Source organism: Glycine max, chromosome 7 (genome assembly GCF_000004515.6).
Source record: "Glycine max cultivar Williams 82 chromosome 7, Glycine_max_v4.0, whole genome shotgun sequence".
Classification (NCBI taxonomy): domain Eukaryota; kingdom Viridiplantae; phylum Streptophyta; class Magnoliopsida; order Fabales; family Fabaceae; genus Glycine; species Glycine max.
In genome coordinates this window covers 3,595,018-3,620,322 of record NC_038243.2, presented here as the reverse complement: position 1 = coordinate 3,620,322, position 25,305 = coordinate 3,595,018, and the positions used below count along the sequence as shown (strand labels likewise).

Sequence of the window (25,305 nt, the reverse complement as noted above, 5' to 3'; positions counted from 1 at the left end):
GTTCAAATTCAAATATAGTATAAACAAAACACTGACATGGTAATTTTCAAACGTGGATAGTGTGCTATGACCCTTTCAAAGCTTAAATTATTTTCATGACATGCCCAAAAAGGGATTTTACTAAATTAAAAATGAAGCCTTTTCATTGTTTTAAACGAATATTGGTTAGCAGCTCCTAGATTGATCATCGAAATCCAGTTTTACAATAGCGAGGCATTCACAGTATATCAATGTATCAGTAATTGTAAACAAAAGGGGGCCAAAATATCATATTACCAAACACATGAATCATGACTGCATCAAAACATAATAAAATCTTACCCGAATATACCATGTTAATAATAATATTTCTGCCACTCATAACAAAATAGAAAAACAAGTTCCTTTGCTACAAAAAAAAATCCATATTTTACTTCAAAGAAAGACAGGTAAACTAAAATTGAGGGACGGGGCAAAATCATAGCATCAAAAAACACTAGTTTAATCCCAGCCAGATGGTTGGACAGTATCAATTCCAGAGGGAGGTACAGGGATTTGTTGTGGTGGTGGAACAGCTTCCCCCCAATCTCCTCCTGCAGCTGCAAGAGAAACTTTTATTCAACAAAACATGAAAACTAAGAGTCAAACCTAAAAAATTAACACTGCAAAGGAAGCACATATTCTCTGCATCATTTCACCAGTTAAATACAAGAGAATTGATAACTAGACAAAATCAACATCAAAGTAACAATCACGTTAGAAGAAACCAATACAAGGATCAAAGAATTGAAAGATGACAAAAGGCAGAAAACAATAGCTGAAAGACAGCACACAAAATTTCATTCAGTGTTGTCTCGCTTCACTTAATAACATTAATCACATACCAGCAGGTGCTTCTGCAGGTGCCCCCCAGTTGACACCAGGTACTGCTGGAATAGGTTGAGGAACTGCATCACTCCATGATTGATCAATTGTACCAGGCCACTGGCCATCAGCAGCAATAGCACCTGCATTGAAATCCGTGATGGCATAATCAACCGCCGGAGCTTCCTCCTCCTCTTGTTGTTTAGCCTCCTCTGGTTCTCTATAGAAGAACAGATCAACCTGCACCAAAGAAAAAATTTAAGCCAATAAACTTCAAAAAATCCAGCACAAAAATATTTGCTCTCTCCAAATTAAACCCCAGATGTTAAACAGAGTGGGCAAAATGCCATGCCATACAAACATAAACTACACATACTTTACACATCAAAAACACCAATCCTACAAACCCAAGTTCTAGGCCATTGGGAATCTTAATGCATTCACATAGACAGCTATAACCATAGGATGAAAATTGGAAGATCATATTTTAACTCATAAGTCAGACATCAAACACAAAAAGTAATAAGCACGCTGAATATGGTTGGAATCCTACTTAGAAATGGCAGCAAAAAAATATTTTACCATGACATCCCATTTGAGGCCAGGGCGAATGGTACCCCTCATCTGCAACACCATCCTTGCAAGGAGCCAGAAGAGACAACCAATGCTGTGTTTGCCCTTGTTGTTGGCAGGAATTCCAATGTCCACGTACCTCATAGGTGAATCGGTGTCACAGAAAGCAATGGTGGGAATATTCCCAAGAGCAGCTTCCTTAATAGGCTGCACACAAACCAACAAACATACATTAACAACACAACACGGGCAATACAACAACCCTAAACAAACAATCACACCATAAACTACATCAACAATCAATCAAACCACATGTGACTAGAATCAAATGTATCTTTTTTTCTTCATATAACTGCATATGAAAATAGGGTACTAACCTGGTGATCTGTTCTTGGATCGGTAAGAATAAGGAGACGAGGCTCGCTGAAGGAAGTTTGAAGCTGATTGGTGAAGGTACCAGGAGTGTGCCTTCCAGCAATAGCATGAGCACCAGTGTACTGAGCAAACTTCAGAACCGCTCTTTGCCCATAAGGCCTTGCAGATTGAACAATGATATCCTGGGGGTTCTCAATTGCAACTATAACCCTAGCTGCTAGCTGAAGCTTCTCCCACGTCTTCCCAAGGTTAATAATGTAAATCCCTAATTCCAAAATCCACAGCACAACACAGCAAATCAAAAATCAAATCCGTCTATTACAACTATTGCAGGTTCAAACAAACATCCATTGGAATTTAAATTGTTTAACATGCGATTGTCAGAGATCGATGAAAAGAGAGGATGAGCTAGGGTTTTAGTTACCGTCGTTGCGGCGCTTGAAGATGTAACGTTCCATTTGGAAGTCGCAGTTCTTGGTGCCGAGGTGGACGTCGGCGGCCAACATCATCTGGATGTCAGCTTCCTTCTGGGAGAGCTGGCGTGGTGGGGCGGCGGCGGCATTCGTAGCAGTGGCCATGGCTGCGTAAGGTCCCTAACTCCGAAACAACGAGAGCTCCCAATACCCTAGCTAGTGTTTCACTGAATGCTACAAGAAACACTTTGCAGGGTGAAGCTGCGCTGCATTTCTAATATACCGGAAACCCTAATGGGTTTTGTTACTGGGCTTTTCTGTTTCGGGTTAACGGCCAGTCGACTAACAAGCCCAATTAAAAAATTTGAGGGAATTGCTTGGAGAACCCAGGAATTTTCCAAAATGTCAAAAATACCCTTATGATATTTTTGGTTAAATAACAGCATGAATTTTTTATTTATGCAGCACCATTTTTTTTTCACAAGATTTCCATCACTTATTGTAACTTGCTTCCGTTACCGATAGTTTGCAAGCATATTTGGTCTCCCGTGGTGTACATGCTTTTGTGAGGAGTATATGGTGAGTTTCGGTCGGTTTTCGTCGTCAGGAAAGGAGAGGTAAGTAAAAAAAAATGGGATGCACATACGGATTGTCAATCCATATGATTACACAGATTGTTAATCCGTAAATTTAATTATTATTAATTTTGTTTTTCGATTGCATTAGTTGTAGTCATTTCAGAAAATTTGATATGGTGATATTAATTTTTGTAGTGATATAAAAAATGTATTAAGTAATTAGAATGGTGGAAAAAAATACTAATGATTAATAATTAAATAACATTAGATTGCATAAAAATTAAAATACTAATGATTAATAATTAAACAAATTTTTATAACAATGATTATGTATTTACATCTTTAATTCAATTATGTATTTTATTGAATGCTGCATTTATTAGATTTATATGACATTTTAATAAAAATGTGCAGTACAACAATATTTTTGTAAACAGTTATATTTGTGTCAATAAAAAATGAGGTGATTATATAATTTTTTGTCATTAAATTAAATTTGTTAAATGTTTTATTAAGATGGACGAAGAGAGTGAATGTATGATAATATGATGTATGAAGAAGTTGATATGAATGTTGAAAATGAGAAAGATAAAGTAGTAGAAGAAGAAGAAGCACCAAGGCGAAGATGGAACAAGAAGCAGGAAGCCGAAGAAGAAGGAAGGAAGCTTAATAAACGAGGAAGAAAAAGCATTTATGGGGGAATAATGACTCATACAGATGAACCACTGTTTGATTATATAGCAAAGGATGAAGGACATTATAGTCCTTTCATGTAAGTTGCTGGGTGTCCTAAACAATTTCCAAAAATTGATGTATATAAACTAGGAGGTCCAATAAAGATTTCATTTTTTAAATTGTAATAAATTTTAAAAAATTTCACATTGATCAGAACCTCTGTTGCTTTTTTTTTTACCAGTTGGCACGAAGTTCATTCGAAAGCGGTGACTAATTTCTCGTTAATGATTCGTGAATATATGATGGTTAGATTAAAAAATATTTATCTAACCGTAATAATAAAATTGTGGTAATAATTTAAGATTCAAAGGAGAGAGGAAAAAAAAAAGATCATATGGTGGTTATGGTGAAAGGTGACAGATGGAATGACTAACTGAAGTATAACATAATTCAATAATTGTTAGGATTTTTTATTGACAAGAGAGTTGATACAAACCTTTATCTTTATATAGCATAATTTTGCAAGTGTTAATAAAAAACATTTATCTTTTTAATAATTAATAATTGATATAGGCTAGGCAATAACAATAATGTTCCAAAAAAGTTTTGAAATTGTAATTTGACATTTCAAAAATTTGTTTTCAAAACACACTAAGAAATGTTATTGCAATTTTTTTAATTGTAATCATGTTTCTCAATCAAGCTCGAGCATTTAAAAAATATTTTTTATTTTGTAAAAATTATAATTTATTTTTGTCTAGAGTTTTATAAATATATAATAACTAAATGTTCTCTTAAGAGATTGATTTGTGATAATATTTGATTAATAAAATAAATAATTTTAATGCTAATATATTATTTTATTTTAGATATAAATAAACTATTATATTAACATCAGAAAACATAGACAAATTTAAGATAAAAAAACAACAATTAAAGAAGGGAAACAAATTATGGTTAAAAGTTAGCAAAAACTGTGGTGTTTTGCATATTTTTAATTTAATAATTTAATAACTAAGTTGGTTTGGATTCGTAGGTTTTGTATATTTTTAATTTAATAATTCAGAAAGTGTTTGAAAATACGTATTGGATCTATGTTTAGGCAGCAAAACCATGTCAAAATGACAAAATGATGCAGAAGTTACAGTTAGTCGTAATTAGTTTATTCCAAAAACTAAATCCTAGAATCTAATTCAAACATGTAACGTAATTAGCTTTCTAGAATTGATTTGCTGGATTATTAAAAATCTGAATTCCTAAAGTTTACAATTTTTCAAATACTCATTCTAAAAACGTGGAGAGAAATGAGTATTGGGTAGATAATTAGGATGCAATACATGAGTTAAGTCTTTTGGGCCTAAAAGTTGGGTTTTATGTGAGCCAGGCCCAACGGTTTCTTAAACCCTACCTACTTGATTGATTCTATTTCGTTCTTTTCTCCGAAACTCTGAACTGGTTCTTCCTTCGTTCCACATGCAACAATGGTGAAATCGAGTTCCACCAAGTCAAAGAAACCAGAGGACGTTGACCTCCTCAAAGACGTCGCCTCCTTCGCTTCCGAGCTCGGCTTGTCCACTTCGCAACCCCACTCAGGTTTCAACGATGTTGATTTCCGCAAAACCAAGCCAAACAAGCTCCCGAAGAAGCAACAAACGCCTGAAAAAGTCACGCCCCAAAATTCCCATAATCCAAAGAACAAAACTTTTGGCAAAAACAACGGACCCCACGAGAAGCGCAACGCCAAAACCGAACCGAAACCGAAACCCCCTGTTCTGTCGCTGGACAGTGGTTTCAACAGGGAAAAGGGGTTCAACAAGTTCAGGAACCTTCCCAAGCTTCCTTTGATGAAGCCAAGTGGTTTGGGAGTGTGGTTTGAGGACATGGCTGAACTTGAAGGAAAGGTGATTGGGGAAGGGAAGAAGGTGGAGGTGAGGGATGTGGGAGAGTGGAAAGGGTTTGTGGAGAAAAAGAGGGAATTGGGGGAGAGGTTGATGGCACAGTTTGTTCAGGATTATGAGTCATCAAGAGGGCAAAGCAGTGATATTAAGATGTTGGTTTCAACACAGAGGTCAGGGACTGCTGCTGATAAAGTTTCTGCTTTTGCTGTGCTTGTGGGGGATAATCCAATTGCAAACTTGCGTTCTCTTGATGCTCTTTTGGGTTAGTTGAGTTCTCATTTTTTTTCTTTCTTTCTTGTTTTTAGTTTTATTGATTGGATTTTTGTTGTTGGTGTGTTGTTATTTATGGCTAGTTTGATTGAGGTGTCATGCAAGTGTTTACATTGGGTTTATTGTTTTAAGTGTTTGTTAGTAGGTGAGTTGAAGAGTAAGCAATGAGCGTTCAGTGAGGACTTGTGTGTGGATATTTCTAGTTCGAGTTGTTCTTCTAAGCAATGTGATAGCTTAATTGTTTGCTTACATGGGTCTGGTGGAACTTTATTTGTGTAGGTGAATGATTTGTATGACATCTTGCGTGTGCTATTATTTGCTTAATGGGGGATTTTTCTTTCCAAGTTTTTGGCCATTTGGTCACCTTATCTCGCACGTATCTTTTTATCAAACGATGCCTTCTAAAATCTGCTTCCCCCGCATTTTGAAATCTTAGTGGTCCTACGTTGTGAATGTGACCTATATAACATATTTAATGCTATAAAAGAAAAATTGATCTATTTCCAAGCGGCACTCTCCTCTGCTTGTTAGTTGTTACCCAAATCTGAAGCAGATGATTCTCCTTCTCAATTATCTGTGTTTGAAGTGAGATTGCCTCTGTATGTATTCATACCTTGGCTTTACAGTAGAGCTTATATTATTTTTTGTCTTCCCCATATGTGCTTTAGACTTAAGCAATTGACAACGTTTGATATTTAATCTAGGAATGGTGACATCCAAGGTTGGAAAGCGCCATGCCTTGACAGGTTTCGAAGCTCTGCAAGAATTATTTATTGCAAGGTCTGCTCCCCCCTCCCCGTTATGAAAAAAAAATCATCATGATATAAATAGCTTTTGAAAAAATTCTTAAGGAAAAAGACTAAATCTCTCGGGACTGAAGTTGTGGAAAGTAATCAAATTCGATAGATAATAATATATTCCAATCGTTCCTTTGCATTTCACATTACTCTGCCAATAGTAGCCCCTATTTGTTCTAATATCACACGAGGTTTCAGTGCTCTGATCTACTACATTGTTTTTCCATTTTTCTTGCAGCTTATTACCAGATCGTAAATTGAAGACCTTGATACAGCGACCCCTAAATCATGTTCCTGAGACTAAAGATGGTTACTCCCTTCTCCTTTTCTGGTATTGGGAGGAATGTTTGAAGCAGAGGTATGTGTAAGAACACTTTGTTCATTTCCACATTTTCATCTTAAATCAATTTCTTTGATTTGACTCTGTTAAGGATTTCTTTAGTAAATTCTAATTGCTAGTGAATTTTATGAAGTGCATCTTTTGTTTCCTAAACTTCGGATGCTTTGCATACATTTAATTATTTGCTCCTTCATTATAAGAATATTGAATTCTAATGAGCATTTTGACACATTAAATAATATTTTGCTTGAGGAGTCATAATATTGCCATGGAAGAATAGGAGAAAGGGCTTACTAATACTAGTATCAGACAGTCCAAAACTTCACTGCTTCACTTTACAGTACACATTTTGCTTGAGGAATATTTCCAATTGTCAATGACACTGCATTTTTCTGTCCACTCAAGCTTTTGTTAGTGATGCACTGAACAGTTTCTTATGTCTCAGATATGAACGGTTTGTTGTTGCACTTGAAGAAGCATCACGAGACATGCTACCTGCTCTAAAAAACAAGGCACTAAAGGTTTGTTTTCTTTTTATACTTTGGTTGTGTGTGTGTGTGTGTTTTCTGGGTTCCCATTTTAGACTTGACTTGATATTCACCCTTTCAAGTTACAAAGTGACTTGACATTTCTATAGCATAAGGTTTGCAAATATTATCAACTTAATAAACATTTTGTCTTGACTACTGGAGGATATATATCAACATATGTGTGCAGGCCATATATGTGCTACTGAGTCGGAAGTCAGAGCAAGAACGCAGGCTACTTTCTGCACTTGTGAATAAAGTGAGTTAACAATGAGCTATTACCTGTCTGAATTTATTGTTTTTGATCTTCATTTGGTCTAGTTACAATAGGTGGTTAGTGAGCTCACTAGAACTACTACAAGCTGTTGTTACTAAGACTGTTCTATTTTACTGTGGCCTTTCTCTCTTTTGCTTTGTTGGTGGGTGGTGGCTTTGGTATCACTTCAGCTTGGGGATCCAGATAATAAGGCAGCATCTAATGCTGACTTTCACTTGTCCAACCTTTTGTCTGACCACCCAAACATGAAGGTATCAACATTCAACCTTTGTACTTTTAGTTCTGTGAGTATCTATAGTTGATGTTTGAACCAATATTTGAAGTTTATCTATGAATTGATAATTTGATATATACTTGAAGGAACATTACAAGTCGAAAAACTTCCATGTCTGCTATGATTTCTTTTTTTTCTTTTGAAGAGATGTCTGCTATGATTTCATTTATTTCATTTTCCTTTTTAGAAGTTATGACTATTTCCAATTTGGGGTTCCATTCTATTTTTTTGGCAATTACATTACATACATGATACATTCTTGACATTAAGGCTCCTATATACCTCCTAATTTGTTTTAGGCATTAATAGTGTCGTTGATTCTTGTTAATTCATGTTTTTTCATTACAGGCTGTGGTTATTAACGAGGTGGATTCTTTTCTCTTTCGGCCTCATTTAGGACCACGTTCACAGTACCATGCCGTATGTCCTAAATTTTTTCCTCACTGTTTTCCTTACATCACTGCAAATAAAATGCACTGTAATTTTTTTCTCTCCTTGTTTCATGAACAATGACAATATTCTGTATTGCAAAAATATATGTTTGAAATCACTTTTCTGCAGTTGCAGAAGTACCCCTTCCATTTTAGGTGACTTTTGGAAATTAGATTTTTGGCTCTATGATCTATCAAAATCCATTTAGACATTGTCTGACTGAAGAATCTCATTGACGGCTTTTTCTACACTTTTAGGTTAACTTCTTGAGCCAAATTCGTCTCACAAATAAAGGAGATGGACCAAAAGTGGCGAAACGTCTTATAGATGTATATTTTGCATTGTTTAAGGTATTGACTTTCCCTAGGATCCTTGATTCTTTAAGCTTATGTTGAACTGAAATATCATGATGATGTTTGGTTCTTTACATGAGTTAAAAAATAGTTAAATGGGGAAAAGATTTACAATTAGAGATCTTCAGGTTTTAATTTCTGGCACAAGCAGCAACCAAAAATTTGATAAAAGCAGCAAGGCAAATCGAAAAGAAGAAAAATCAAGAGAGTCATCAGAATCACATGTGGAATTGGACTCTCGTCTTCTATCATCTCTCCTAACTGTAAGTATGATAATAATACCTTTAAATATTTATGAACTGATATTGATCATAATGATTGTGGTTGTTTTTTTATCATGTCAAATTCCATCATAATCTGGGTTTTCGTTTATTGTACAGGGAGTGAATAGAGCATTTCCTTTTGTCTCAAGTAATGAAGCTGATGACATTGTTGACATTCAAACACCAGTACTTTTCCAATTGGTAATTACCAATTTGTTAGCATAGTTGCACTCTGTGCTGTATGTTACAGATGGCTAGCATACATGTTCATTGTAAGTTTGTAACCTGATTTGGTTCTATATATTTTAAGTCAAACTGCAAACTTTCAGGTTCATTCAAAGAATTTCAATGTTGGAGTTCAAGCACTGATGCTTCTTGATAAAATTTCATCCAAAAATCAGATAGCCAGTGATCGGTTTTACCGTGCTTTGTACTCTAAACTTTTGCTTCCGGCTGCCATGTATACATCCAAGGCAAGCAAACTCTTTTTACATTTGCCTTGGTGATAAGAAATGCATGTGCTTATGCTGTTCTTCAATCATCTGTAGAAATTTCTAACGTGTCTGTCCTCAGGCAGAAATGTTTATTGCACTTCTTCTCAGAGCAATGAAAAGGGATGTTAATTTAAGGCGTGTAGCTGCATTTTCTAAACGTCTATTGCAGGTGATTATTAAGCTGCACTTTCCCTACCCTTTTCATTTTATTGATACCACAACTGATTTTTGTTTGTTCAGATCGCACTTCAGCAGCCACCACAATATGCTTGCGCATGTCTTTTCCTTCTTTCTGAACTCCTTAAAGCCAGACCACCTTTATGGTAATTACTTTTTCTGTGTCATTGCTATTGTTACTACTACATTTTATAATTGTGTGTTGAAGATTTATATCCGTTGGGCATAAAACATATCTATTATCTCTACGTTGTTTCTCTGCACCGATAATTTTGCTAAGTACAGTTTTTTTAATCATAAAAATCATCTTCTCTTCACTTGTCTTATAGGAACCTGGTGTTGCAGAACGAGTCTGTTGATGAGGAACTTGAACACTTTGAAGATGTGATAGAAACTGATAATGAGCCTAACAGTCTATCAAATAATCAGAACAATGATATTGGAGTTGTTCAGAATGGTGAGGATGCCAATTCTGACACCAGTTCTTCTGAAAGTGAAGATGATCTTCCAGCATCTTCTGAAGATGATGATTCGGATGATGATGCTTCAGAGGATGCAGATTTTTTGCTTGCAAAAAATGAAAAAGAACACGAGAAACAAAAAAAATCAAAATCTGTATCTGATAAAGGTCAGCAGTCACAATTATCTCCCAAGTCTTCCCTTCCTGGAGGCTATGATCCACGACACAGAGAGCCTTTGTACTGGTAATTTACTTAATTTGCTTTCACACTAATCATAATTTCAGATATCATATATACAAGATTTCCGCAATTGTTTGTCCAAAGCAATTTCATGTCAAACATATGTATATGTCTTCTGACAACAAAAGTACAAGTGTACAACATAAAAAGGGTATTTATATGTCAATCGTATTTATATCTTTTTTGTTGAACTTGAATTTGACTCCTTCAAAGTGAGGGGTAACAGTTTAGAGAATAAAATTTACTTACTCAGAACTCGTTATTGAAAAATCTAATCACTTTAGAATTTGTGATGCATGTATTTTTAACTTTCTAATCAGTTGTTGTAAGTTTACTTTATCTTTTTTAAGTGCATTTTCACAGTTTAGAGGAGTCATATCTTTGTTCGTGATCTTATTTTCTTTATACATGTAAATTTACATATTTTGTCCATCCCAACAGCAATGCAGACCGTGTAAGTTGGTGGGAGTTAATGGTGCTTGCTTCACATGCACACCCTTCAGTTGCTACTATGGCCAAAACTCTTCTTTCTGGGGCCAACATTGTCTATAACGGAAATCCCTTAAATGACCTCTCTATGACTGCTTTCCTAGACAAATTCATGGAGAAGAAAGCGAAACAAAGCACATGGCATGGTGGTTCTCAGATTGAACCTGCCAAGCAGGTAAAAATTTCGACTTTCTAATCAACCATTTTTATATGCCCGCTTTTTCAACAATGCACCATTTTCCAGCTTTCTGATTTAGCTTGTTAACTTTTTTCTTTATTTTGCAGATGGATGTTAACAACCAATTGATTGGAGCAGAAATTCTTTCACTAGCTGAGGAAGATGTACCTCCTGAGGATCTCGTCTTCCACAAGTTCTACACAAACAAAATGAGTTTGTCTTCTAAACCGAAGAAAAAGAAAAAGAAGTCAGCTGATGAGGAAGCAGCTGAGGAGTTGTTTGATGTTGATAATGGTGAAGTTGATGGTGGGGATGAGAGTGACAATGAAGAGATTGAGAATCTGTTGGATTCCACTGATCCAACTTTGGGACCAGACAGTGACTATGATTATGATGATTTGGATGAAGTAGCCGATGAGGAAGATGAGGACTTGATTGGTGATGTTAGTGATGCAGAGATTAATTCGGAGATGGATATAGATATACCCTCTGATATTGATGAGGAAGAGACTGATGATGCTCCAATTGATGATGACGACGACGACAACATTGATATTCAGGTTGGAGATGTTGATGATGCCTCTGATGCTGATGAGGAGGAAGTTGGCAAAAGAAAACGAAAACATAAAAGGGGTGGTAAGAGTGGTGTGTCTCCATTTGCAAGTTATGAAGAGTTTGAGCATCTAATGGAAGATGATGACCATACTGAGAAGAAACCTTCCTCCAAGAAAAACAAATCAAAGTCTAAGAAAAGAAAAACGTAATAAGCTGAATCCCCAAAATAATAGACGGCTATGGCAAAGCATCAACAATTTTTTGAGAATCTCAAATCAGCCAGGAAGTATACTATGTACCATTTTTACTTGTGGCTGTTGAATTTGATGGCCCCCTGTATTCATCGATTTATTTAATTTGGATTTGGATCCATCTTTTGGGCAGTGTACCATTTTTGTCAACTAAGAATCAAATTTTAATTAATATTTCAAAAATGTCTTGCGTATTATTCAACTATTTATCTAAGATTGTGAGAATATACTTTTGTTATTTATCTATTCTCCTTGATGGTTATTTATCTTGTAGCAAGCTATAATTTGATAAAAAAAATATTAATACATATCACCACCTAGTAAAAGAAGTATAAAAATAATAAATGATACAATTATGATAGAAAAAAGAGAGAGAAGTGAACTGTCATTAATCAAATTTCATATTCAAAAGCACATACATACTATAAACACTTTTTACATTGCCAATTAATATTAGCTGCCAAGCCAACAACAAAAGCAAACTAAACTAAAAAAATCATGGGTGCTCAAGCAATGGCAACTTCAACAGTTTTTGATTTTTGGGGAGGAGGATGCTTCTCAACAACCACAGTGAGAACCCCATTTTCGCATTTAGCTGTAATGGCTGACACATTAGCATTCTCAGGCAAACGAAACTTCCTCTGCAAATTCTGAGGCCCTCTCCTCTCCAACCTAAGATACTTGCACCCTTCATCCTCTCCATCTTGACGCTTCCTCTTCCCATTGCTTCTTATAACAAGTGTGTTCTCATCTTCAACCGTCACCTACAAAACAAATACACACATGCCAATGCACCATAACATTAATGGAGGGGAAGAAAAGAATATTGGAGTGAGACATCACGTATGTACCTGAATTTCAGACTTGGAGAGACCAGGAACATCCATAAAGAATGTATACTCCTTGGGAGTGTCCAAAATGTCCACTGGAATGATGCTAGAGACCCCTCTGGTTTCATGGTGGTGATCATGAGCACGAGAAGAAGGAAACATGAACTTCTCCATAGTTTCAGGAAGATTGAAGAGGTTGTTCACTGCAGCAGCCAAATCCACGTTCAAAACATCACCACCAACTCTTCTCATCTTCTCACAACAATGCAACCCACAAAAACTCGGATTCTGAACTCACCACAAAAATACACACATCAGCTAAAGGAACACACTTAGCAAATACCAGAACATCTAACGAAAGACACAGACCCCAGAACAAAAAGAAAAAAACAAAACATCATGGGACGGATTACTAACCTATGATTGTACTAGCGAGAATCTAGCAGGGGAAAGTGATTTTTATGTTTAGATGAAGATTATCTAGATAACTGATGATATGATTGTTTAGGAGTGAGTTATGGAGAAAATATAAATAGAAGAAATTTGTGAAGAGTGAAGAAAGTTAGAGAGTGATTGTCCACACGTTCTGGAAACATCCTCTTCATTTTTGCTACCACGTGGTATTCTCTGGATAGTTGTGGAAAGTCTAGGTCCCTTCTTCTCTGTACGTGTCAGAATCAGATACTAATCCTACATGCACTTTATCCTCTATTTCATGTTTTTTTTTTTAAACAGATTTAAATAAGACCTTCTTCTCTCTTTTGGTCCCTTATAGTTATAAGCGTAATATGTGAGTACTGAGTACCTAAAAATTGTATAGGTCAATATTACTAAAAATTGTAAAAGGTTATTTTTTTTTAATGATAATCGTCTGAGCTGACTCCAGAGTAGAACTCTCTCCTTGGCTTATAATTTGTTTAACCTTTCTTAACTTGAACATTTAAATTTATGCAAGCAGTTCCATCAATCATAAATTATGTTTAACCTTTCATAGCTTTGTCAGGGTTAGTTACCCAAATCCTTTATCTCTTTTGCTGCTGATTAAAAAAAAGTTAAAATATATTTTTAATTTCTAATAAATATTTGAATTTTATGTTTATTTTTTAATAAATTTTTTTACATTGAATCCATCATAAAATAACAATTTTGTTTTTGATATTTTTTTATACTTTTTTTAGTCTATAATAAATTAACAATTTTGTGTTTATTTCATTTGTTATTAATCAACTACCAATAAGAAATATTTTTTTTTATCGAGAAGTAAATATAAATTTTTTTAATTTATCAGGAACTAAAAAAATATGAAGAATAAAAATAATTTTTTTATCAAGAAACAAAAACAAAAAAAATTATTAAAAAATAAATATAAAATTCAAATATTTTATTAATTATTAAAAATCACAAATATATTTTAGCCTATGATCATGACTCAATTTGCATGGCCCTAGTAGCCTAAACCCTCTCATGTTGTAGATTATAAAGGCTATTGTTTTCTGCACCTCCAGATTGCTGTTTTTAATCTCTTTTTCGGCTTCTGAAATGGTTATAGATTTTGACTTCTGGAACGAATGGCCGATCCAAAAGGTTAAAAAAACATTTCAAAAAGGGTGTAGGAAGCAACTTGGAGGTGCAGGAAGCAACACCCCATTACAAATAACACACTGCGTTGGGCCATTGTAGAATATTTGGACCAATGTCTCAATTATGAAAGAATGAGTGGAATTCTTTGTGCACCCAACGTCTTGTACATCCAACACTTTTTTGTTTTTCCACAATTTCTTGTAAAACATTATGAATCCATAAGTCTCTTACAAATTATGAATTAGTTTATTAGCAAGGATAATTTAAAAAAAAAACAAAAAAGTGTTGAGTGTAAAAAAAAATGTTGGGTGTACAAAGAAATTCTCAAGAATGAGACTAGTTTTTTTTTTTTTTGGTTATAATATAAGGCCAGTTCTTTTGATTATAGGATTTGTGACGAGTGAATGAGTTATGACTTATGAGATGTCTCGTCTGACCATCTAAGTACATTATTTTATGACTATATAATATAGTTTATTCAAAAATAGGATTGTTATTATTTTTTAAAATGTTATAATGAGGGTAAGATAGGAATAATAAAATCACAACCCATTTTATTCTATTTACTTACTAAAAATCATGGAATAAAAAATGTTTTATCCCATCATAATTTATTTAAACAAAGAAATAACATTTTTATTTTATTCCATTTTAATCCATTATGATGGGATCCCAGTACGTTAATGTTGTCATGATCGCACATATATTAATCCGTTCCACTTTACTCCTTATTACTCTCTTTCACTCTTCACTATTGAATATTCAAACAAAGTATAATTATGAGAAAAGGAAAAGAAAAAAGAAAAGAAAAGAAAAGAAAAGGCAATGAGCATTTTAATCACATTACAAAAATTAGTCATTAAAATAAAATACAAATATCCAAGATGCATGCCTGTTGTTGATTGTATGGACATAATCAGCAGGGAGGAAGATTTGCCCCTAAAATATATGCAGCAGAATCACTACCCCAGTAAGTGGTTTATGCTTTGTCTACTAATCAGTTCCCAAACAGAATATATGCTCTGCTTAACATGCCAAGCTACTTATTATATGCTCTAGTCAATAATAGTTGAACTAACATGACCCTTTATATAATTATATTTTCATGGCACATGGTTTATAACTAGAATACCTAGATGTGATCAATACATTTTTTTGGTTATTTCACAACCAGCATATAAAATATAAATCAAAGGATTAACTTTCATAATTAGCACAATTCATCTGTTTTATCTTCATATATGTTTACAAATACCAACAAGGGTTGACACAAGTAGTAATGACTTGTGTCCCTTAATTTCAAATCTTGATCTTAGGTATGAAATATATTATGTTAGGAGAAAAATATTCATATTTTTTGCACTCATAATCTCTAATAGAGATTAATTAATATTTCTGACGCTAAATATTTGGTATCAATATTATGCTAGGTACAAAAGAAGTTATGCTTATAAATGTTTTGAATAGAGTGTGTAGAATCAAAGGATCTACCTCATTTAATTTAGTTAAGTTTTGTTAAAAAAAGTACGTAGACATTGAAGTTTGAAAAAACATAAAATTATCCTTCATTCACGTTGAAAGGTTATAGTTAAAACACACGCACGCGCACAGTAAATGAATGAGTTATCCTCACTAAAGAGCAAAATGCAACAGAAGGAACATGAGTATGCATAATTTCATATCTTTTTGTTTCTGTATGTATACGAGTACAAACAAGGATTAAGCCTTCAACTTTTCGTATGCTACATGTAAAAACAAAATCACTACCTAAGTGTTTGATATATGTCTGCTAATTAGTTCTCAAACAGCATTTATGCTCTGTTTAAATAAGTTGTTTAATGCGCTCTATCTAGTTCTGATTGAACTGACAATGATTTTGACATTTTGTACGTTACATCATTTGGTGGCACATGATTTAGACTTAGCAAATCCATATGGGATCTTAAAATTTAATGCATTTCTTATTATAGAAGATGGTCCAGGCCCCTAAAACTAATCTTGTCTTGGACACCATCCCAGTCTTTAGAAGCACAAGATCAGTTTAGAAATATTCTGTTAAAAAGATTTGGTACCATTCTTATTAATTAAACCATCATTTTATTAGGGGAGGGAACTAATTTTGCAGAAACAGCAACATTGCTATATACAATATCTCATGTAATAGCTATATATAAGTATAATATCTCATATTTGCTTGTAAGATTTTTAGGATATTATTAGGTGTATGATTTACTACAAACAACATTATAAGGAGGCCAATTCTTGTTTCACTAATGAAACAAAAAATTAGACACATTTTTCAAAAGCAAAATAAACACTGGCACATTCTTGAATTCCTTCTCTTTAGTTTCTCATAGATGTATCCAGTCACACATCTTCAAGGAAGTTATGATAAAAACAAATTTTGATTCTAATAGTTCACATGAAACGTTTTAAACTTGATAGCACAATATCATCACCTTTTGCAAGCAGAAAACCCATGGTGTCCATTCAAATAAAAACGTTGAATGAAAAGGCTTGGCTTAAATTGAAGGTGGTTTCAGCAACAGCAAGCACAGGCTTAATCAGTGGGAATAGGATGGAGCTACTGGACCACTGGCTGGTATGTGAAATGTACATGAATTCGGCTTCTGCTGAGGCTCTTGTGATCCATGACTCAGACATGTGTTGGACCACAAACAGTACTCACACATATGGCCCATGACACATCCTCATCTATGTTTCCCCTTCAGAAACTCTGCATATGCAAGTGTTTCATTGTTTTCATGAATAAGGTATGCTCTAAATATTCACACAGATTATTATTATTATTATTGACACCAAAATGGGATATTCCCTTTATTATTAGTAAGTATAGATTAATTATACACACGGTAGAATTTGAATTACAGTGGACTCACATAAATACCACAAATTTTTGTATACAAAATTCATTTGTATATAAGAGAAATTCTTCACTAATGGTAAGAAATTTCATTAATTGTCCTTGGAATTGAATTTTGGAGAAGTTGACAGTCTATAATTGGAGTTTTCAGTGCTGTGTTAGATGAGGTTCCTAGGCCCCATATGCATTTAGAACCTTGCTAATGGTATCTCTGTACCAAAGAAAGCTAGTAAAGTATATACATAAGAGGGACAAGGATGTGTGGGCACCAATGCTTTGTAGTTTGGGAAGTAGATGAATTTGCCCAGTTTGAGTGCATTTCACTGATGCGATCCTTGCTGGCTTGCTAACCAACCAACACCTTAATTTGTTGCTCTTTATAATGCCGTGATATTAGCAAACAAAAACAAGAAAACCAACATACATACCTAATTTCATTTCAAATACAATACGTAATCACACTCTTTTTTGTTCCTCGGTCTGTTTTATTCTTTTTTATCATAATAAGGAAAGCTTGTATTGTTGTAAAATACTTCCAAGACTTTTAGAATAAGAACGAAAATAAAATATCAGGTCCAACCACCAAAAGAATTTTTCATATCCTACAAATATCCTCATTATTATCTCTTTCCATTTTGTAATATAATATTAAAGATTCCAATATTATAAGGTTATAGTGCTTATGACTTTCTAGAGTGCTTTACAACAAATGGTGGTTGATACTTGATTGCATGGCTCTGGAGCCTGGACAGTACCTCTATTGATATTATTATTATTATATAATATTGGACTTAATTACTTGAAATTGTTAAATCTAACGGAAAATTTTGTTGTAAAAAAAAGTAACAACTTTCTTGAAAATGAAATTTGAGTTTAAGGTATTTTTTAGTTCAATTCATATTATTCTATTCTTAGTTCTTAAGCCTCTTTGAAAGTCACTTGTTGGTGGGAGGTTTACTTTTCTTGCACACACCCATTTCCAACTGAACCTGTAACTCCCGTCACCCTAATCCTTGTATAAAACATGATAAATCAAAGTAGTTTTTTATTTTTACTTTTTACAACTATCATTCAGCCGTTACTAAAATATTTATGAGATTGAAAATTATAAGATTTACTTGATGATGAAAAGAAGGAAAAAATGAAAAAAAAATCATAAATTTAAATTTATTGTATTGATAAAAATTAACAAACTAATCACTAACATTGACAGATAAATAAATATTTATCATATAAAAATATTGTAACGGTAATACAATTATAAAATTTAGGCAGTTTTGATCTTCTAAAATAATAAATTATTATTATATAGTTCAAGATTATTATGTGTAAATTGTTGGTTAATTTTCAAAATCGAAATAATCCTGGATAAATCTGAAGTCGTGTATAAACACTTTCAGATTGAATCAAATTTCGGGGTTCAACCAAAATTGTTCAATCGGATAAAATCAGAAGATTATAATTCAAGAGTTTTGTTTTGGTCTTGTATGTTTTTCACATCTTGTGCTTTCTGAACCAGGATGATTATTTATAATCATAGAACAGGTGGTTTTTGGCGGTTGATGGAAGTTATTTATTTTTAAAAATTGCCGTTGATGGAAGTTTTAGTAACTTCTATGTAACTTCCAACCGTTGATGGAAGTTTTAGTAACTTCCATGTAACTTCCAATCTTTGCCTAAACCGAACATCTCGTTATTACATTAAAACAAGCGTGCACTCTTATTTTAACATAATAAAGAGATCAATTACACTAAAATGTCCAACAAACCTCCCCCATTTTAGTGTAATTACCGATCAAATCACCAAAGTCATAACATACCACAAACTACTGCATAGATGAAATATCGTGACGATTGAATTTCATCTTAGCAAATTACACGTTTCAAATATTCGAATATCAGGGTGTCACTAAGGATTGAACCCTTTCTATTCATAATGAATACATGAAGATAATCTGCACAATAGTTTATAACATTACTCTTGCTCGACACTAGTTTTACTAGCCTGTGTCCCTATCCTTTATAAGCATATCAAAGCCAAGTCCCAGCTTCTTGAAGCGGCTAAACTTCATGCTTATATAGGTAGTCCTTTTCTTTCTTGCACCTGCAAATGCAATTTTTCAAAAGGACCATTGAGAAGTTATACTTCAACCTCCTTAACTTACAGAACCGAACACATTCCTTTTGGGATACTTTCGATGATGTGTTCCAATCTCTACATGTTAAGCTTTCCACATTGAATTCAGCACCTAATGTCATATTAGATGGGAATTGGGTATCTTAACATAAGAGATTTCAGATGGACTTTAATCCTAATCCCACAGCTGACCTTTTCACAAGATCTCTACTTAACCCTTTGGTTAAATGATCGGCCAAATTATGCTGAGTTCTCACAGCCCTACATCCCCAAATTTTGAGATAACTCAAATTTGGTGTCTTTTTGTGCCAAAGTTCATATGGGGTAACCTTATTCCTTTTGTTAGGAATTCGGTTCAACAAGTAACAGGCTGTCAACATAGCCTCACCCCAAAATCCTTCACTTAAACCCGAATAGGATAACATGGAATTCACCATTTCTTTCAAGGTTCTATTCTTCCTTTCGGCTACACCATTCTGTTGTGGTGTATAGGGAGCTGTAGTTTGATGTATTATTCCAGTAGATTGAAAATAAACCGGATCATAATACTCACCTCCCCTATCCGTACGAAGAGTTTTGATTAGCCCATTTTGATGAAGTTCTACCTCTTTCTTATAAATTTTAAATTTATCAAGAGCTTCATCTTTTGTATTTAATAAATATACATAACAATACCTTGATGCATCATCAATAAAAGTAACAAGATATTTTTTATGACCTAATGTTGGAGTAGCATGCAAATCACACAAATCACTATGAATAAGGTCTGAGACTTTAGTCTCACTTTTAACATCCTTAAAAGGTTTCCTAGTGATCTTGGTCAACATGCAAGTTTTGCATTTTTCAATGTTCATATCAAAAAGAAGAAATCATACTTGTTTTTGACATATCTTTTAATCTTTTGTAATGAACATGTCCTAATCTAGCATACCAAATTTCTGATTTTGTCATATTAGTTATAGAACTACACGAGGCCATACAAACAGATTCATGAACAAAAGGAACATCAATGTTTAATTTAAACATTCCATTACAACGATAACCAAATCCAACAAACGAACCATGTCTTGACAAGATGTACTTGTCACTTTCAAGTACTTGCTTGAAACCACAATTATTTAAAACCATACCAGACAATAAGTTCTTACGAATACTAGGTACAAATAAGACATTATCCAAATACAAACTTTTTCCGGAAGTAAAAACTAAATTCACACAACCTAATCCTAGGATTGGTTCAGTTGCAACATTGCCCATCTTCACAATAGAGCCATCATCGATTGGTCTAAATTCCTTGAACCAACGACGATCTTTGCACACATGGCTTGTTGCTCCCGAATCAAACCACCAAGCAACGTCATCATCCTGCACATAGAATGCATCAGATATTAGTGATACATAATTTGAATTCGTATTCGAATTAAAATTATTCACTACAATCTGACCTTGTTGCTTTTCAGGATCATTAGACCCACTTGGACCAGCCTTGTTCTTTCCTTTGAACACCCGGCAATCCCTCTTTAAATGACCAGGTTTCCCACACTTCCAACATGACAATTTTGTCTGTTTGTTTGGACCTTTGTTCTTATTTCCTTGAAATTTTCGTTTGTTACCTTTAGCATTGTAATTTTGCTTAACTGTTCCACTTTCCTTTACCATATTAACGGAAGAGGAACCTGCTACGGTTTTATCATTGACTTTGTCAATTTCCTGAGCCCTCAGCGACTCCTCAATCATGAAATGACTACCGAGTTGAACCAGAGTCAACTCTTCCTTCTTATGTTTCAAGGTATGCTTGAAGTCTTTCCAAGAAGAAGGCAGTTTATCAATTATAGATGAAACTGCAACGCATTCATCCATTTTCAAATCATGTTGAGTAAACTGACCCAAAATCCGCAGCAGTTCATTATATTGTTCCATAACAGGCCTCGAATCAATCATTTTGTAATTAAAGAAATTACTAACTAAGAATTTGTTACTTGAGGCATCTTCTGCCATATACTTGGATTCAAGAGAGTCCCATAATTCCTTAGCAGACTCAACATTTTGATAAATATCAAAGAGAGAGTCAGACATACCGTTCAGAATGTGTCCACGACAAATGTAATCGTCGTTCTCCCATTTCAAACGCTTCCTTGTTTGATCCAGAGTTTCGTCTTCCATATACACCAGCATCGGTGTACTCAGCACATACACCACATTTAATGTTGTCAAGAGAAAGTGCATCTTCTTTTGCCATCTTCTGAAATCCTACCCTTCAAACTTGTTCAACTTCGCAAACTTGCTTGTCATCTTCGAACTATCGTTCGTCATCTCGAAAGATTTGATTCAATCTTTTGTTGGTTAATTTTCAAAATCGAAATAATCCTGGATAAATCTGAAGTCGTGTATAAACACTTTCAGATTGAATCAAATTTCGGGGTTCAATCAAAATTGTTCAATCGGATAAAATCAGAAGATTATAATTCAAGAGTTTTGTTTTGGTCTTGTATGTTTTTCACATCTTGTGCTTTCTGAACCAAGATGATTATTTATAATCATAGAACAGGTGGTTTTTGGCGGTTGATGGAAGTTATTTATTTTTAAAAATTGCCGTTGATGGAAGTTTTAGTAACTTCTATGTAACTTCCAACCGTTGATGGAAGTTTTAGTAACTTCCATGTAACTTCCAACCTTTGCCTAAACCGAACATCTCGTTATTACATTAAAACAAGCGTGCACTCTTATTTTAACATAATAAAGAGATCAATTACACTAAAATGTCCAACATAAATAATTTCGGAAAATTTCTATGTGACATGCAACAGGATTTTTTAATTTATACAGAATTTTTTTAAATAAAACTCAAGTACCTATCTCGTGAAAAAATTGGTGGAGACCATAAAGACAGGATGATATAGATCATACAACAGTTTCTCTTATTAAACAAAGGAGAGGAAAGGTGGAAAATGTGATGGTCAGGAAAAAAAAAAGGGCATGCATGTAAAAGCGCAAAGGAATTTGTCATTTTGCAAAGCTTGCAAATCCCAAAAACCTCTCACAAGAGAGCAACTGGTTTTTTCCAAGTCTCCACCAAATGTCTCATTCTTAGCTGTGTCCTAAACAGTGGGCCATGCACGTGTTTTTAAACCCCTCTCATCCCATCATTCACTGCTACCCCTGCCCTTAACTAAGCCCTCTCCATCCTTTATAACTGAACCTTCCCTCACACCTTCCCCATCAGTCATCACACTCTCTCTCTCTCTCTTTCCTTCTCTCTTTTCAACTCATTGAGGCATTCATCAAACACCTTCTCAAAATGGCCAAAGTTGGAAAACTAACAAAGCTCAAGTCAGCAATCAAGAGATGGCCCTCATTGACCAGGCTCAGCCGCAACAGCAGCAGTGTCTCTTCCAACAAAGGGGTCTCTGGAAAAGGAACATCCCTTAATTCATCCAAGGAACACGAGCATGAACAAGAACAACTTCGTGCGGTTTATGTTGGCAAGTCTAGGAGGCGGTACCTCGTGAACTCCGAAGTGATCGATCACCCCGTGTTTCAGGAGCTAGTGGACAGGTCTTGCTCTTCTAATTCTTCTTCTTCTCATCATCATGACGATGATGGGGTGGTGGTGGTGTCGTGCGAGGTGGTGCTGTTCGAGCACTTGCTGTGGATGCTTGAGAGCGAAGAGACCAAGTTGGGGTCCATGGATGAGCTGGTCGAGTTCTACTCTTGTGCATGCTGACAAACACCTAGTAATAATAACTGACTTTAATTGTTTCTTCTCTCATGTGGTCACGCAAAACCATTGGTCATGACTGCTTTGCGAATTCAGATTGATTCAAATGTTATATATTATATAAAAATATATATATTGCTATTATTATATAAAGTGGGCATGTTGTAGTTGACATGAAAGTGATATTAGTTGTTATGACATTGTTTTAGGTGAATCTAATGCGACTTCAAATTAATCACCTATTTCATTTGCATGCCCCTTTTGTTGTTTCTTTACTTGAAAATGACACTAAAGTGAAAGGAAAATCGATAATTAACTAAGCATAACTTATATTTGAGGTGTATGTGCTGATTCAAAAAACAAATCATTAGAGATGTCTAATTGGATGGACTAACTAACTTGATTAGATCGATGCATGAAAATGGTACAGTCAAACAAAAATAACATTCAATTAAGCATAACTTATGTTAGAAATGTCTGCAGACTCGATTAGACCAATACATAAATTAGATTAAGCTGTGAAAATTTAAACTCAAACTTATTTCAGCCTAATCAAATTCAAAATTTTGCTAACTCATGATAAATTTTGGCCAACCTGTGGCCCGGTTTTTTTTTTTTTTTTTCTTTTACATATGTAGTAAAATTATAAACAATAAATTTAATATTATATGCATTGTTAAGGTTTATTTTAAGATTAATTTTGTATGCACATTGATAAATTTAATTTTATTTGTTTAAAATTTCTAGTGCTCGTTTATTGTTACAAATACAATTGATACGCTCTATTTTATTTATATTAGTGTGCATTATATTTTAATTTATTACTTTATAATACAAAGGATAACCTACATTTTTTAATTAATTTAATTTATAATGATCAAAAAATATTTTATTAGTTTATGACATTTTATTTAATTTTTTATATTTTAAAAATGAGTGGCCCATAAATGACCGTTTAACCCACAACCTACTCGGCTAGCAAAAATTTCAACCTATCATTAAATTGACCTGAAGCAACTTAGCTAAAAAATGTATTGACCATGATGTCTCTTTAGATTGATGTGGCCTGAATTAACAGCTCTAACTTATATGAGAGAAATTTTTTGTTGGTGACATGTTAGTATTTTAAGCGTGCCATGTCCAAGATTGGTAAGAGAATGTGGCCCTATGATAAAGACAATATTATAGGTAGGCTTTTGGCACCAATAAGCAAAGAGATATACTAACTGAGTGCTGGTTGCTTGGGGGTAAAGAGAGGATAATGAGTCCATTTACTTTTTACTGATGACAATGGTTGATGTTCTAGTTAATTAGTTGAGTAACTGTAATTAATAATTATGGCACTCATTATAATGTTTACCCTTGGAATTTATAATGTAAGTGGCCGACATTGGTGAACAATATTTAAGTTTTTGCTTCATCTATTGTTCTTTTACTCTTACAATCCTTGCCACTTATAGATATATATCAAATTTACAGTAGTGCTAATTAACCCGATATAAAATCCATTCAGTAAAACCGTTACTACCTTACTGGTTATAGATGCTGACATACAAGTACCCTGGAGTTTTCCATGATTTACATCTTGTCAATTCTTTTATTGTTTGTCTTTACATGTTCCTCGAAGTGCGCGAGTGTGATGTTAATCATGTTATTGTTGGATACAGTGAATAAATAACTTCTTTCAAAACATATCAATATTTTTTTTACGTGACATATCAATATCAATACTATAACTATAAACAATTTGTTTATTATTTTTTATTTTGAAGAGGATTATATATTTTTAACATATTTTTTTAAACGTATTATTTACCATCGGTTAAAATTCATTAAAATCACAAATTTTGATAAAGTACACTCTCCATTAACTATTCTCTCTTTTAATTTAATAATTTTTAATCAATAATAGACTGAAAAATGTGTTAGAGAATATATTATTAATTCTCTTCAATTTTTATATAAAACATTACAATTTTTTATAATATCTAAAAGTGTTTACGCTAACAGATTAACTTACATTATGATGTACCGGATTTGAACCACTTTTCACCAAGCTGTGATCCAAGTTCCAAACAACAGAAAGTAGGAAAGTAAATAAGAATTATGCATAACAAGAAAAGAAAGAAAAGTGGGATTAATCTACAGTGCTTTCGGTACACACGTTTTCATTATATGCTTATTGATGATTGCTTAATCAGCTCAAAACATTAATGGATGTCCCTAAGATCTGATGCATCAAATTGGATCGACTAAAGACAGTGATGCTTGGCCTTATTTTTTGTCAACAAGTGTAATTGACCACACATTAAGAATATGATTCGAAGATTGAAAAGGTCTTGGACATTGAGGACCTGTCTTGAATTCAATTGCACATCAAAATCCAATACTATGAGAACATGGGGATTAGTAATGAACAAGA

General features: G+C 33.9%; 4 protein-coding genes across 4 annotated transcripts; 2 read left to right on the top strand and 2 right to left on the bottom strand.

Annotated features, from left to right (window-relative positions):
* Window positions 1-329: 329 nt before the first annotated feature.
* LOC548014 (ribosome-associated protein p40) lies at window positions 330-2,426 on the bottom strand. Its single transcript, NM_001250495.1, has 5 exons — window positions 2,216-2,426; window positions 1,794-2,056; window positions 1,426-1,623; window positions 864-1,083; window positions 330-578 (listed from the first exon to the last, which is right to left on the bottom strand). Exons 1-5 carry the CDS (start codon window positions 2,367-2,369, stop codon window positions 481-483), a joined length of 933 nt encoding a protein of 310 aa, NP_001237424.1. The 5' UTR covers window positions 2,370-2,426; the 3' UTR covers window positions 330-480.
* Window positions 2,427-4,879: 2,453 nt separating this feature from the next.
* Window positions 4,880-11,916, top strand: LOC100814566 (CCAAT/enhancer-binding protein zeta). Its single transcript, XM_003529802.5, has 16 exons — window positions 4,880-5,617; window positions 6,330-6,405; window positions 6,661-6,780; window positions 7,208-7,283; window positions 7,480-7,548; window positions 7,737-7,817; window positions 8,189-8,260; window positions 8,530-8,622; window positions 8,754-8,888; window positions 9,006-9,089; window positions 9,218-9,361; window positions 9,462-9,551; window positions 9,623-9,705; window positions 9,889-10,263; window positions 10,702-10,924; window positions 11,035-11,916. The coding sequence occupies exons 1-16, from the start codon at window positions 4,939-4,941 to the stop codon at window positions 11,689-11,691; spliced, it is 3,057 nt and encodes a 1,018-aa protein (XP_003529850.1). The 5' UTR covers window positions 4,880-4,938; the 3' UTR covers window positions 11,692-11,916.
* Window positions 11,917-12,092: 176 nt separating this feature from the next.
* On the bottom strand, window positions 12,093-13,065 carry LOC100803161 (HSP20-like chaperone protein). The gene is made up of 3 exons (NM_001357327.1): window positions 12,981-13,065; window positions 12,585-12,851; window positions 12,093-12,497 (listed from the first exon to the last, which is right to left on the bottom strand). The coding sequence occupies exons 2-3, from the start codon at window positions 12,813-12,815 to the stop codon at window positions 12,240-12,242; spliced, it is 489 nt and encodes a 162-aa protein (NP_001344256.1). The 5' UTR covers window positions 12,816-12,851; window positions 12,981-13,065; the 3' UTR covers window positions 12,093-12,239.
* Window positions 13,066-22,301: 9,236 nt separating this feature from the next.
* On the top strand, window positions 22,302-23,032 carry LOC100806352 (auxin-responsive protein SAUR78). The gene has a single exon (XM_003528664.5). The coding sequence runs from the start codon at window positions 22,464-22,466 to the stop codon at window positions 22,887-22,889; it is 426 nt and encodes a 141-aa protein (XP_003528712.1). The 5' UTR covers window positions 22,302-22,463; the 3' UTR covers window positions 22,890-23,032.
* The last annotated feature ends 2,273 nt before the right edge of the window (window positions 23,033-25,305 follow it).